Raw genomic sequence first — 14727 nt, 5'->3', positions numbered from 1 at the left:
CAAAACCTCTAATTGCACCAGAAACACATCATGGACATTCAAGAGGCAAAGAGAAAACTTCTTTGGTGAGGGATAAAAGTGGGGTTTTGGATGTACCCCACTAACAGGAGAAAAAGACTGGGTTTTATGTGTAGGTTGCTCCCAGAATGGCCTGATATTGAGACTTCCTTCCTTCTACAAGTCACAGACAGCATAAATTAGGTGTTCTATAATTTGAATTACAGTCCAGCACCTTGCTAACACATACAAAGAACCTGAGCTCCCAGATTAGGTACCTGAAGCAGTCACTAGGACATTGAGTGGTGTGAAATGTTTATGAATGTGTTGCTGATGGAAAATCATCTTAACACCCTAAGATTCCTCTCCATTCTAAGTCTCTAATATTCCTTGGTTTTGGTTTTCTTTCCCTAGCCATTCATGGTAGGTCTGAGAAGGTAGATGTGATGTTACAGTTGGCATCTTAGGCAAGGATACCAAACCCAGTGCTCTTTTTCCTTTTATTAAGTCTGTTTTTATTATAACTTGCCATAGTTCTGATTTAGTAGTGCGAGTCACATATCTTGGGAGAAAAACATTATTATTTAAGCCAAGCATTAAGTCCTGTTTAGTTCCAAGCTTTTCTTAAATGATGGGTTGGATTATTGACTGGAAGTGCAGGCAGTGTCTCCAGTCATAGTGATAGTCCCTTTTGAATATCCTAAGAGAGTTGCAGTAAACTCTGAAGTTCAATGTGGAATTCCCCTTGACAGTGGAGCTGGACTTGCCTGGTTCTTAGGAATTGTTGGAATTTGTTTTTCGTCATGGTTTTCCTACTGATGTCTCCAACTTTTGCTTTCTTAAGATATCCTCCTCTCTGGAATGTCTAACCTTTCTTTAAATCACCTTCTTCCTACAGTCCCATCACAAACCAGTTGCACTCCCACAGTTACCATTCAAATATAAATAAGTTTGTTAAATGATTTACCAAAATGTGGTAAAACAAATAGACCTATCCTGTGTTTTGTTTGAGGGGTTTGTTGTTGGGTTTTTGTTTTCTAAAACTCCTTTGGCTTCTCTTTATGTTTCTAATCTAGAGCCTCATAGTAAGGGCTTTGTCCATGAAATTGCATGCACATCAGTAACATTGTGTATCAACATTTATGAATAAATGTTGGGTCCTCTATGTGTCCCCCTTCCTGGGCAAGATTATTCTATACTGTGTATTTACTAGAGCTACATCCTGTCTACTTCAGCTACTCGAGTAAGTAGCAATATTTTAACTGCTGAGTATATAGTGTGCGTCATTTATTTGTCCTGACTAGATCCACTGCTGATTTCATAAACATTTGGGGAAAGAAATACCAAACTAGCAAATATTTGGAGAACCCCTAATGTAGAATCTTAAGAGGATGATATCGTCTCTCAGTTTGAAGATTGAAATCAGTGCTGTTCACAGCTGATTAACTTTCCTTTCTAGTATTTCCCACAAATTGAGCTAATGTAATAAAACTTAATGAAACAAGGTTTAGTAAAGCCACAGAGAATATTTGTATGACAGTGAGCTTTAGAGTGGTTCAGGCTGTCCTGGTGTCCACTTGGTAATGATTCTGTGCTTTATCCAGTCTAATGGATGGGTGTAGCAATGACAACATCCCCTGTGTTGGTTTGAAACAGGCTCCACGATTACTCAAAGGTGATGTGAGTTATCTGCACTGTATTTTCTTTCTATCTAGTCAGTGATTGATGGTTGCTTTCTTTCCCATCCACTCTTAACGATTCTCATTTTTGGTCCTACAGAGTCATCAGCAAAGTGGTTCCAGCTCCAGAAGCCAAACCTTCTACTCCTGTGAGCCGGCCCAAAACACCTCCACCCGTGCCATCACCAGTGCCAGCTCCTGTTCATGTCACCCCTCCTCCAGCTCCAGCTCCTCCTCCTCCACAGGCCACTGTCTCACCAGCCCTGATCCCACCACCCTCTCCAGCTGTCTCGGCGGCAGGAGGCTCCAAAGCTCCGGTGAGGAGCGTGGTGACCGAGACTGTCAGTACTTATGTGGTAGGTATCACGTACTGCCGTGCTTTGTCCCAGTGTCCCAGCACCAGTGACATTCATCTCTTGAGTTGTTGAGCTCCTGGGTGACTCATCATCTCAAACTGATGGTGCCTGGGCTTGTGATGTTGCTCTCTGTTAAGCCACTCTTTATCTAGTGCTTGCTTCCATGCACGTGTTTTGAGGGGTTAATAACTTCATTAAAACACTACTATTTGCACAGAGTTTTTTCCATGTTCCCAGTTCAATGCTGAAGTTTCTTTTAACATGTCCATTTATATCCCAGTTGGCATTTTTTGCTAACTGAGCAAGAGCATTTATTTTTGGAGGTGGAGATTTTTTTTATAGATGCTTTCATAAGTGCTGAATTGAAACCTCAAATGTCAACCTTGCCATAGATTTTGCTGTCAGGTAAAGTACAAAACCTTCGTACAGCATCAAGAATTTGATGTAGCCCTCATTTGAAAGGTGTAGAGTCCACTAATCTCTATTCTGCTTTCTTCAACATACAGAAATTGCAAATGTTTGTGCATCTCAGGAAATCTGTAGATAGTTCATTAATCTACAGTTCATTAGTCTGTTTGACATATGCTGTGAATTTGGCCTCTGGTAGTGTTAAGACTTCTTCATTCCTTTAGAAAAGTCTCCCATCCAATGTAATGTAGGAACTACATTCTCTCTAAGAACATGGACCTCTGGGCAGGACTAGGATTGCTGTGCTACTGAAGATTCCTGCTTTAGATGCAATGTAAAAGGAATTCCAGACCATTTCTGGTCACTGAAGAGCAGCAGATACCATTAACACCAGTTGCAGTGTTGTTATCCTCCCTGTCCTGGCTACATTCCAGCTTGGTTGGTGATACCTTGCTTATCTGTAGTGGGGAACAGTTTAAAAATCTCACAATTTAGAACACCTGAAAAGTGCCTTTATTACAGTTTCTTGTGCTTTAATTGCAAAACATGAAGGATTTTTCTTTTCTTTTTCTTTTTTTTTTTTTTTAAATTCCTGTTTTTATAATGATTCCTGGTGTGTAAATCTACCCTGCCATTTCTAATGGAAAAGGTGCTCTTCCCTTCTGGACTTCAACTCTTGTATCATGTTACTGGTCTCTGTTTAAACAGCTGCTACATTTCACTGCCAAGTTGGTTACAGCACCAGATGACTGCACATGGGCTGTGCATATCTTCAGGGTGCAGGTTACACATCCTCACCTTCTGTACCACAGGTGTAAATGCAGCGTCACTCACATCTTACAGGAGTGCCCAGAAGCCTTGAAATTCACTCTTAAGAGGGAAGCATTTTCAAAATACTGCACTACATCTGTTTTTCTTCAGTAGGCATTAAAAGTAAATAGTTAAGAGATTATGTCAGTCTAAATAAGGAAAACCTAGAGGTTTTCTTGGGTACTTCCAGTGGTAACAATGTATGGAGAATTCAGAGGACATGTAGGTTCAAGGATTTTTCCTTCTTTCACAGCATCATAGTTAAAATCAGGGCTTTACTACATTAGAATCCAACCCAGTGCACAGGCAGACAGACTCCTACTGTCAGATGTTTATAAGACAAAAAGCTGAACAAGAGGTTGAGGAAGAAGGCAATAGTTAATAACTGTTAGCCCCTTGTACAAAGGGAATCTAGGACATAGAATGATGAAATGGCTTTCCCCAGATCACATGGGAAAGCTCTTCTAGAGATAAGAGTGGAGCCAGTGTGACAGAGGTGTGCGAGTCCCTTCTGCAGGGGAGGACAGGAGAATGATCTTAGAGTTTAAAAAAAAAGGTGCAATGTGGGATCTCCCTGTAGAACAGCACCTCAGCAAGTGTGCTCTGATCATTAACAGCCAGCAGTTTGTACTAAAATACCATTCAGCAATCATATGTTGTCCTTCCACAACCCTCGGCTCATTGAGGAATGAGGAGTTACGCAGGATTCTTAACATACTCATTCAGCAGTCTGATTCCTGGTTTAACAAACAGGGAGAAGTTTCAGTGGTTATAAACCACCTTGTCCCTCTCCAGCCCCTGAAAGTTTGACACAGGTATTCTGCAGGCAAACATCCCCTCCGAAAAACAAAGTTTGGAAAAGTTAGGGAATCTGTCTCCTAATGGGGCAACATCAGGCAGTGCTGCTTGAAACAGGCAGCACCATGGGTGGGGTGCCTGCCAAGTGCAGGTGCTCATGCTGAAGGATGGTGTGGGTGCCCAGGTTGCTCAGGCAGATTGTCAGGGGCTGTAGCTGTCAGCACAAGAGCCTGCAGCCTTGTTCCTTTGCAGCAGCATGGCAGAACATCTCCTCCTTCCCCAGCAGGATTACCCCCCAGAAGTGACTGCAGATCTCTTCACGCCAGCTACAGACAGTTTACCTGCAGAGCACATGCTTCTCCACCAACCTAAAATGTCTTTGGAGATGTGAGATTAGATGTGTAGATAGGAATGATTATTGCAATCCATCAGCTTTAAAATCAAGCTCCTTGCATGACGTTGCCTCCTCCATTTCGCTGTAGGGAAGGGGGTTGTTCCCTGCTTAGTATTCCTGGGCTTTGTAATTTTTAGTTTTAAATCACACACAAAAAATTCAAGGCTTTAAGAGGAGTCAATCAAGAGTGATGTGTTGGTTGCAGCTCTGGTACATTCCTATTGATTTTTCAGGAAGAGGTGTAAGATGTACAGACCACCAGTAGTAGTGCCTTCTTTTCTTTTTTTTCTTCTTTTTCTTTTTTTTTCCAAGACTATTTGGGGCTTTACATCGACTACTTTTTAATATCATTTTTTGTAAGCTGTACAGATAGCAAAAAGTTCTTGCCTTAGATACACTAATGCACAAAAGCTGAGAACAAAACAGTTTATGCTTTTGAGATTCAGTGGTAATCATAGAATCATAGAATGTGCAAATCTTCATAAAGGAATTATGAAATCTGGGTAATACCCCAGACATTTGCTGCTTTGTATTGTTAATTGCACTTCTTTGAGTGGATATCGTGACATTTTGCATGTGTTTTTACCAAAGAACTGTTAAGGAAACCGTTTGAAATTTAAAAATACAAATAATGGGTCTAGCAGGATATAAACATTAAAAAAAATAATTCATAAAGCTCTGAATATGATAAATCCCTTAAGCAGCTGCCTAATACTGTAAATGATCTGCCTCTCTTGTTTCGTTTACCCTTTAGTAAATTGTACTGTGACATAAATGTCATAAGGGGAATGGAAAGTTACTCAGTAACAACTTTTTTTATATCCTGATCTTATCAGCTAGTTGAAGTTGAAGACTTTGGCTAATAAGTAATACAGCAATATAGACACATGGCACTGTATATTTTACATGCATATAAGACTGTTATCTTATGCAAGAGGCTGCCATTGCTCCTTCTTGCCATTAACAAGGTAGACTTTAAAAAGTTGTGGTAGTATAGACAGAGGAGGAATTGTGTCCTTAAGCCCTGGCTGCTATATGTGAACTCCTCTACTTGGGTCGGGTGGTGTAACTGGCTTTACTGGTTTACTGGACAATACAGAAAATTACCTGATTTTGTCGTCGTGTACAGTACAGGAAAATCAATTAAAACATAATGCCGAGCACTTAGGATCAGAGAATTCATAAGTAACAACAGTGGCTGCCAAACAGCTTTGTCAGATAAGCGAGAAACTTCTTTTTTTTTTTAACCTATATTTTTCTTTTAATGTGAATTTTGCTGCCTGTTTAGCCTTGCAAACCAGCTAACTTTCCTTTCCTTTGCACCAGATCCGAGACGAGTGGGGTAACCAGATCTGGATCTGTCCTGGCTGTAACAAGCCAGATGATGGCAGTCCAATGATAGGTTGTGATGACTGTGATGATTGGTATCACTGGTAAGTTGCTCTCATCCCTCCAATTCTGCTGTTCCTTGGCAGATTTGGGCTCTATTATTAAAACACTACTTTTTTTTAAGAAATATTTCGTGACTCTGGGAATATTTAAATGTCTGTACTGTGTCCAATTGAATCATCTGGAAGATATTTTTATCTCTTTTTCTCTGGAATTTGAAGAAGCAGATTTTAAGCTGTGAAGGAGAGTTACTTTTTAATTAATGGTCGTTGGTGATAACAGTTGTTTTTGAAGCTGCTGGGAAATGTTGCTGATTCTGGTAATTTTGTGAGAACTACAGGATTATGAGCATAGTGTATACAGATAGACATTTCAAATTATGAAGCATTGTATGAACAGTAATATAAATGTCAGCTTGTATAAAAGGGTTGGAGGGAATTAGTCACTTTTTAGGTGTTTTCTGAAGCAGACACATATCAAGGTTTTCTGCACATACGTTAAAAGCAGCATTGGAAAATTATTTTAAATCTAGCCTAAAATACCTGAAAGTGTGCTTGTATTTTCTATCAAAATAATATTTCTTATCTGAATGTCCTTTCAATGTATTTTTTTTTCAAAGCAAGTGTTTTTTAGATTTCTGTTTGATCATTATATTAATTAAGATAACAATGATATAATTGCTACATTGATTTGAAGACAGATCCTGTCTCCCACTGAAAAAGTTTCAGTTCTTTGGCTAAGAAACAAAAGCCACGTTACTCCACTGAAATGATACGATATTTTCCTGCCCACAGGCCTTGCGTTGGGCTTACAGCTGCACCCCCAGAAGAGATGCAGTGGTTCTGCTCCAAGTGTGCCAACAAAAAGAAGGATAAAAAACACAAGAAGAGGAAGCACAGGGCACACTGAAGACTTCACAATGGACTGGAGTCGTGTGGTTGCCGCAGCACCTTCTGCCCTGACTCGGTTGCAGGGGGGATCCAGCCTGCTCTGAGTCACCCTCCGTCACCGACTGCTAGGGTTAGGATTCTGGAGTGAATCAGGGTGAGGAGATGCTCTCTGTCAGGGGCTGCAGCGTTTCACAGACCGTCTGAGCCCAGGAGGTTGGATTTTGGTACATTCTGATCCCATCTTTCAGCGACCAAGGGCAGTTTGCACAGAGGGACATGAAGATGTCGGTGCTTCATGGTACCGCTCCTGGGGCTCAGCAGCAACAAAGATGAATGTTGTAAATACAGATACCTGTCCTATTCTTTCTCAATTTGTAATTAATCCCTCTTGGACCTTTGGAGCAAGGTGCTGAGAGGAAGAGAAAATGTAAATTGCAGTAAGTTGTAAACTGAGGAGACCTTCTGGAATGATTTCTGCAGTCAGAATACAGTTCAGCCTCTACTTCTGCTGAGCCAGATAATCACAATGTGGAAATAAAAAGTGGCTGGTAAATATTTTTGTGATGAGAATATATGAAGCTTTTTTCCCTTGATTTTTAGTACTAACATAAAATAAACACATTCAAGCTTTTGTGATATATCTTCTATTTTTTAAAAAGAAAAAAGTTTCTATTGTATCCATTTTTTTTTCTTCCGTGTGAGTTTATTTGGGTGGACCTGTAATATATTTTATACTTTGGTTTTTGGGTTTTTTTTAGTCTTTGTCAATGTACCTTTTCATTGTACATTTCATCAGTGTGTAAAAACACTGCCCTTTAAAAGATTTCCACACATGTAAATAGCTGATATTTATAAAGGTTGTTGGGTTTTTTTCTAATTTTTTTTTTTTTTGGGGGGGGGGGGCTTGAAGGTTTTTATTTTTGTTTGCCTGAGAATACAAGCCTAGCAGCTATTAAAAGCCCAGGTGATCTACACCTGTCCTTATGGCTTTAAGGGATTGGTGAGATCTGCCCCAGCGGTGCGTGCAGGAGGAGTTGACCAGCACCATAATTAGGCCTCGATTCAGATACTTAAACATGTGGTAACTTCTTAAGAAGTGAGTAATCCCATTGCCTTCAAGGAGCCTGTTCCCACACTTGGTTCTACATGTGCTTAAATGCCTTCTGAATTGAGAGCTTAGGCCAGGGGACTCTGCACTTCTAATGGTAGCTACAGTGTGTTGATCTGTAGCTAGAACTGAGCATTTTGATTTGTTGTTTGTTTGTTGTTGTTTTTTTAACGAGCAGTGGTGAGTTTGCCAAAATGATCAGGCTCATGTTTAGATGGAGAAGATGCAGAATGGTGTCGAGGCCAGAAGATGTGTTAGTCTGCTTTGTGTATCCCCTTGGCAATACCAATTAAGTGAATACAAGTTGCAGTCCCCATTGAAAGTGAGGGGGGAAATGGCAGAGGGGAAAAAAAAATCAGTATTAGATACTGTAGTGCAATGGGTCTCAGCACTAAATAAAATATAAGAATAAATCTGTAAAAATAATCATACCTTTTGTTTTTGAAGTAATTTTAGACTTTATTGGTTAATTTGGGGATATTTCTACTTTAAACCAGACAGTGAGAAACATCTGATGTTTCATATGGCCCTTTAACCTGTTGCGCAGATATTAAGAGTTATTTTTTAAATGCGTCCAAACTGATGTTAATGAGAATGAATTAGTCATGTTTTTAAAAGTACCAGTGTAGTTAGGGAAATGAGGCTTTGCTGATAGAACTGTTAAATTGCGAATCAGTGGAGATGTGGATGAAATTGGTTTATTAAAAGTGCACTGTTACCTTCTGTGTTCAATGCCACCTCATTTATATTCCGTCCCTTCTAATTACCAGTCAAGAGAGCTCTTGGGTTTGATTTATTTTATTTTATTTTGAATTGTTGGATGTTGCAAACCTGATTCTTGTTGTGTTTGGTTTTTTTCCACCTGTGATGTGCAAACATGCAAAATACACAGTCTTTGGTCATTTCTGGTTGCAATAATAAAGAACTAGCTTTTTGGTAAGTTGTTTATCAATTTCCTCCTCCCCTCAGTTAATCAGAACTTCTCACATTTAATAAACTAAATTATTCAGGGTGCCCTGGGAGGGCTGAACTTTGCCATTCTGATGGCCCTTCAGCTATTTCTATGCATGCTTGTGTGTTGCTGCTGCCGGGTTGGTTTCCTACCCTGGGCTTTATGATTTTATAAATGACCCCTGTGGCAATAAAACCAAAGCATCATTTTCAGGAGGCTTGTGTGGCTGACGGGATTAGTAACGGGAGAAGGGGCCCTTCACCTCCGGGTCATCGGTTTGAAGCCAGCCTTGCCTCCCCTTCCACTTGCACTAGTGTGTATCAGGAATCTGTGGTATAAAAGAATAATCAGCTTCCAAAAATAGTTACCCTCTGAGCAGCTATGTGGCATGGACCTTCCTTACAGCCCCTCGTACCACCCAACGCCGAGCAAGCCCGGCTACTTCCCCGGCTGTTTGTATTTGCTGCTATAACTTGATGGGTTGTGTTTCTTCACCATAAGATCTGCCAGAGTTAGGGTTGCTCCCTTGATTCGCTGCTTGGTTTTATGTTTGGGCATTTGTGTTCCTCTTGAGTCCATTTATGGTTTGGGCTTGGACACCACGGTCCATGGGAAGAGGGCACAGCAGGTGGGTTGCAGGTTGGTTTGTTCGTTGGATGTCATGGGAACATCTGTGTCTCCCAATGGTTGTCTTGCCTCAGAGGGCAGCTTCATCGAACAGGAAGGCCATTTGTGAGCACTGCCTCTGGAAAAATGGACTATAACTGGTTAAAAGTTTAGAAAGTAAAGACTGAAAGAATTTTCAGTGAGGAGAAGACAACTCGCCATCTGCCCGTGGGATAAGGAGAAGACAGATACAATTTCCTCCCCCTTTACTGATGCACCATGTGCAGTGGATTTAAGCGGTGCAGAGAGGATTGGTAGCAAATATTCAAGAGAAGAGTGCAAAAGTTATTCCGTGAGAAAAGCTTGTTGATTCCTGCCTTTACTCTGGGGCCAGATTATTATCTGGAGTCAGTTGGGAGTCAGTCAGAGCTGTGTCAGTTTACACCAGCCCAGGAGCTGCCCGCTCGTGCGGCCGACGTTGGGGCTGGGGAGCAGCTCCGTTGGTTGTGAAATGAGGTGGGTTTTTTAGCCTTTTTATCCTGTAAAATCCTGCTCTGGGGTAGCCTGTGCCTGCAGGTCACTGGAGTAAACGTGGGTGCTCACTGCAAAGCGTGTTAGTCATTAGGCAAAATTGCAACTTGCTAACGAGTTTTGCACCCAGAAAAATCTGTGCCAATAATACCGAGACGATAAACACAAAGCTCAGAAACAGAATAAATTATCCTGACTACTTATTTTTATTGGAGGGCAGAGATATAAATGCAGAGCATCCATCCCTGGAGTAACGGGGTTGCACTTTTCCTGAGATAATCTTCCTTTGGGGCTGTATGTCATGCTCAAAGCCTCATTTCTCTGCTTGACAAGGTGTTTCTCTTCTGAAGGTGTCCGCAGCTAAGTACAGTGAGGATCTTTATGCTCCACAACTGATTTGTGATTCCAAATGTCCTGGAAGAGAAAAGGAATTAAAAAAACCAAATCGGAGGGTATCAGAGCCTGCTGACTTTGTCTGGGCTTTCCAGAGATAAAATATAGTGTATTACTTCACTGTATCACCTAAACCTTCTTTGTTCTCCTTTCAATAGGACGATTAAACAAAGACCTACTAACCAAATTAAAGTATAAAATGAACGCTGAGATATGGAAACCTTGCCAGGAAGAATGTTAATGAATGAAGTTCACTAAAGGCATGCTGGCTAAGTTTTCAATACAAATAGTTTTATGGCCAATCTCTTTAGATCATAGCAGTTTTCTTTAGAAGTTTTAAGTCTCAAAAGTAGATGAGTTTCCTTCGCCAGGGAATGAATTAGATAATGCTCTGAATAAACTCCCTCTTCACAGTCTTGTCAGTCATGCTGCTTAGGAAACTCTCCCTTTCTTCTGGGGACTTTCAGCTCAGCTGTAACCTAAAAAGTAGAAAGCTGCTATTAATCCATGTGTGGCGTATGGCAAAGGAGGCTGTAACGGGAGATTTACAGCCAGCAAACAGCTCATACCTGGCTGATGTGAGCAGAAGCCTTTAAACGTGGGCGATGGCAGCTGATCCTGCTGGGCCTTCCCTCGAAGGTGCTGCTTCAGCCTGTTCAAGGTGTGCACAGTGTGAAGGAGGGGACAGACTTTTCAGCAGGGCCTGTAGTGACAGGGCAAGGGGTGATGGTTTTAAACTCAAAGAGGGGAGACTTAGACTAGATTCAAGGAAGGAATCTTTTATGATGATGGTGGAACACTGGCACGGGTTCCTCAGGGAGGTGGTGAATGGCCCATCCCTGGAAACATTCAAAGTCAGGTTGGACAGAGCTCTGAGCAACCTGCTCTACTTGAAGATGACCCTGCTCACTGTAGGGTGATTGGACTAGATGACATTTAAAGGTCCCTCCCAACCAAAACCATGCCATGATCCAAAGAGCAGCTCTTCATGCTTATGGAGGGACCTTTTGCACCAGGATTTTAAACCCTCCTCTGGAGGAAGAGATGAGAAGAGCTGGGGGCTACAGGACCACCGTGCCCCCTTCACCCTCTCCCCTTTGGCAGTCTCCCCCATAGTTTTCCTCCCAGTCCTTGTTTGCTCCAGACAACCACCTCCCTGGGCAGCCTGTTCCAATGTCTGACAACCCTCTCAGTGAAAAAGTTCTTCCTAATGTCTTGTCTAAACCTCCCCTGGTGCAACTTCAGGCCATTCCCTCTTGTTCTATCACCAGGTTACTTGTGTGAAGAGACCAGTGCCTACCTCTTTACAACGTACTCTCAGGCAGTTGCAGAGGGTGATGAGGTTTCCCCTCAGCCTCCTTTTCTTCAGACTAAACAGCCCCAGTTCCCTCAGCAGCTCCTCGTAAGACTTGTTCTCAAGGCCCTTCACCAGCTTTGTTGCCCTTCTTTGGACATGCTCCAGATCTTCCACATTTTTTTAAAACAAAAGAGACAAGTCCTTTCTAATCAACACACAGCTCCTCATTGTGTTCTCCATGTGAGCATTCCCTTAAGCAGATTTATAAAACCAAACAGAAAAGAATTATTGCCTAAACAAGGGGATGAGGGAGAAGGAGACTTCAAACACTTTCACAAAAAAATTGGGTTTCGTCACTTGTCACAAGTAGGAATTTGATTTATAAATTAGAAAGTCTTGCCTGTCAATTCTTCCCTAATCCAGCATGGGTTGACAACTTACTGTGCCTGTCATTTGCTTGCTCTGGACTAATGACAAGTGTGATGTGGTGTCACCAGCCCACCGCCCTGGTGTCACCCAGGGCCTCCAGCACTGCTGCTGCTTAGCTGCATGTAGGAGACCTTCAGTCTTCTCTCTTCAAGCTGATCCCTCCCCAGGTGTGGGACTGGGCACTCTTTGTTGTGGATTTTTTAATTTGGCAGCCAAATTTAAAAAAAAATATGTTTTTTTCCCCTCCGTATATAGTAACAAATTAGGAAGTAGGAGCAGGGAATAGTGTTGTGCTATTGTTTATTTTTCATTGAGATGTCATTTACGTGCCATTTACTTTAATAAGTGCTGTAAAAATGGTCACAGTTGGGGTGTACATCTGCTGGTAGGTTCTGTTGTCCACGTGGTAACCATTGCATGTATTCAAAGGGAGAATTCTTGTCTTGCTGTTGGGAAGTTTGGATGAAGTTCTCAGCTCGGTCTTGGCCTTACTGCTGTCCTTTGGACACAGGATGGGTGCGTGTCCCAGTTTCCAATCACAGGAGGAGGATAACGTTTCCTGCTCTGGCAGCCATCCTTCAGCCTTGGACCCAGGTGATGTGAAGCTTGTACAGACAACCCAGACCTTCCCACAGGTTAAATAACAAGAACACCACCCTTCCCACGGGATGGATAAAACTGCAGCTCCCCCAGTGCCAGGTCTGTCCTTGAACTTGCTCCTCAACTGAGCCTCTCTGTACTTCTGTTTTCATGGAGGTTGGGAGCTGGAAACCATTTACTACACTCCTGAACCAGATAGATCCTTTGGCTGTGCAGGTTTTAGTTGACCCTCTTCCAACAACTTTTCCAACATGAATCCAACCCTCTTTTCATCTGCTGTTTTTGAGCCTTCCTGTGGAACAAGCCTGGCTGGGCTCACATCAAGACCTTATTTTGCTACTTGCTCTTTTTTACTTCCAGGGATATCTGGTGGGGTTTATCTGAGAAACTGCTTCTTGCTTAAAATTACCTGGGGGATCTGAAAATCCCCTCATGATTTGTACAATAGCTGCCTTCTCTGGGCTTTGTGGGCTGTGAAATGTCTGAGTTAGGGCTTGGAGTCAGCACGTATTGAGATGCTGAGAATGAAGCGATGCTGTTGTTCTCTGTGCTTGCTGCAAAGACAGGTGCTCAGTCAAGCCCAAAATCCAGGCCTTGGCCTCAGTATCTAATAACCCAGCCCAACCATTGACTCTTAGTGCCACCTACTTTCTAAAAGGCTGGATCTGCAGTGCCACAGCTCAGGAGGAAGCGCATCCCTTCAACCCTCCGAGTTACCATGGGCTAAATGCCTCATTTATTGCCTTTCAGGGTTGCTTTCTCCTGACAAAAAAAAAATAATTTCTCCAAGCAAGGACATTCAACAGTTTTGTGCTGAGGATCCCACTGAGGGTGTCACAGCTCTCTAATACATGGGATGTCATTTAGGGACTATAACCATGACCTATGCAAAGTGTTGAGCCAAACCAGGGACAAGAGTCCCTTGTAGGTGCTCTGGCTTGATGGACAGTTTGCAAAGGAGAAATGTCTTTCATTTTTCTGAAACCTAAACTTTAGGTGTCATGCATGTGTCCTGTCTGGGATGTCTTTTAAGTCTACCTGGAGGTTTCACAGCAAACATTGCAAAGCCATGAGCACAAGCAACCGTTGCAGTGCATCTGGGTAACCTTTGTTTGGACTGTTTACTCATTTTACTCAGATCACAAGGGATCTATTTTGCAAAACCCTTGTGTCCCTTTGAGTCTGGAGAAACATCTCCAGCCTACCAACTTCTTTGGTTGCTACTCCTGCTCCATTTGATTCTCTACATCTTGTGGTTCTGTCCTCTGCAAGGTTTGGCTACATGATCCATGGGGCCAAAATGATGGACCATTGTGCTCCCAAGCCACAGTGATTCCAATTCTGATGTATTTAAGATGTTGTTTACCTATTTTGAAGACAATATATATACCTCCCCTTTCAAGTAAGCATGCATCTGTGCCATGGACAACAGATACGTACTAAGGAGCAGCATACTGAAGTCAACTGATGGTGAGTTTGTCTTTTCTGTGTAGCAAATGTGCCTTGAAAGGAGTAAATCTGGAGTGTATTCATTCAGTCTTACATAGCACACAAAGCAGCATGGCTTCATGATGAAACCAGTGATCAAGACCTTGTGGTGCCTCTTTTGTATAATCACAGAATGGTTTGGGTTGGAAGACACCTTAAAAGTCATCTAGTTCCAGCACCCCTGCATGGGCAGGGACACCTCCGACCAGGTTGCTCATAGTCCCATCCAATCTCTCCTTGAACACTTCCAGGGATGGGGCAGCCATAGCTTCCCTGGGCAACCTGCGCCAGTGTCTCACCGCCCTCACAGAGAATAATTTCTTCCTAATGTCTGACCTAAATCTCCCCTCTTCCAGTTTTAATCCATTACCCTTCTCCTGTCACTCCATGCCATTGTAAAAAAATCCCTCTCTACCTTTTCTGTAGCCCCTTCAAGTACTGGAAGATGCTTTAAGGTCTCTCAGCCTGTCTTCATAGCAGAGGTGCTCCAGCCCTCTGATCATCTTTGTGGCCCTCTGGACTCTCTCCAAGAGCTCCATGTCCTTCCTGTTTTGGGGACTCCAGAAATGGACAGTGCTTCTTCCTACTTTGGAAACAAAAGT

At 42.3% G+C, this 14727-nt stretch overlaps 1 protein-coding gene across 1 annotated transcript in view; it reads left to right on the top strand.

Annotated features, from left to right (window-relative positions):
• Nucleotides 1–8769, top strand: part of TAF3 (TATA-box binding protein associated factor 3) — a 121094-nt gene extending 112325 nt beyond the window's left edge. Inside the window, exons 5-7 of the mRNA XM_051637547.1 lie at nucleotides 1777–2032; nucleotides 5769–5875; nucleotides 6626–8769. Coding sequence (XP_051493507.1) covers nucleotides 1777–2032; nucleotides 5769–5875; nucleotides 6626–6740 — 478 coding nt within the window. The 3' untranslated portion in view covers nucleotides 6741–8769. The remainder of the gene's footprint in view (nucleotides 1–1776; nucleotides 2033–5768; nucleotides 5876–6625) is intronic.
• Nucleotides 8770–14727: the final 5958 nt, after the last annotated feature.

This window comes from Apus apus, chromosome 1 (assembly GCF_020740795.1).
Source record: "Apus apus isolate bApuApu2 chromosome 1, bApuApu2.pri.cur, whole genome shotgun sequence".
Lineage (NCBI taxonomy): Eukaryota > Metazoa > Chordata > Aves > Apodiformes > Apodidae > Apus > Apus apus.
Note: the sequence above shows the minus strand (reverse complement) of the source record. Positions and strands in the feature narration are given on the sequence as shown.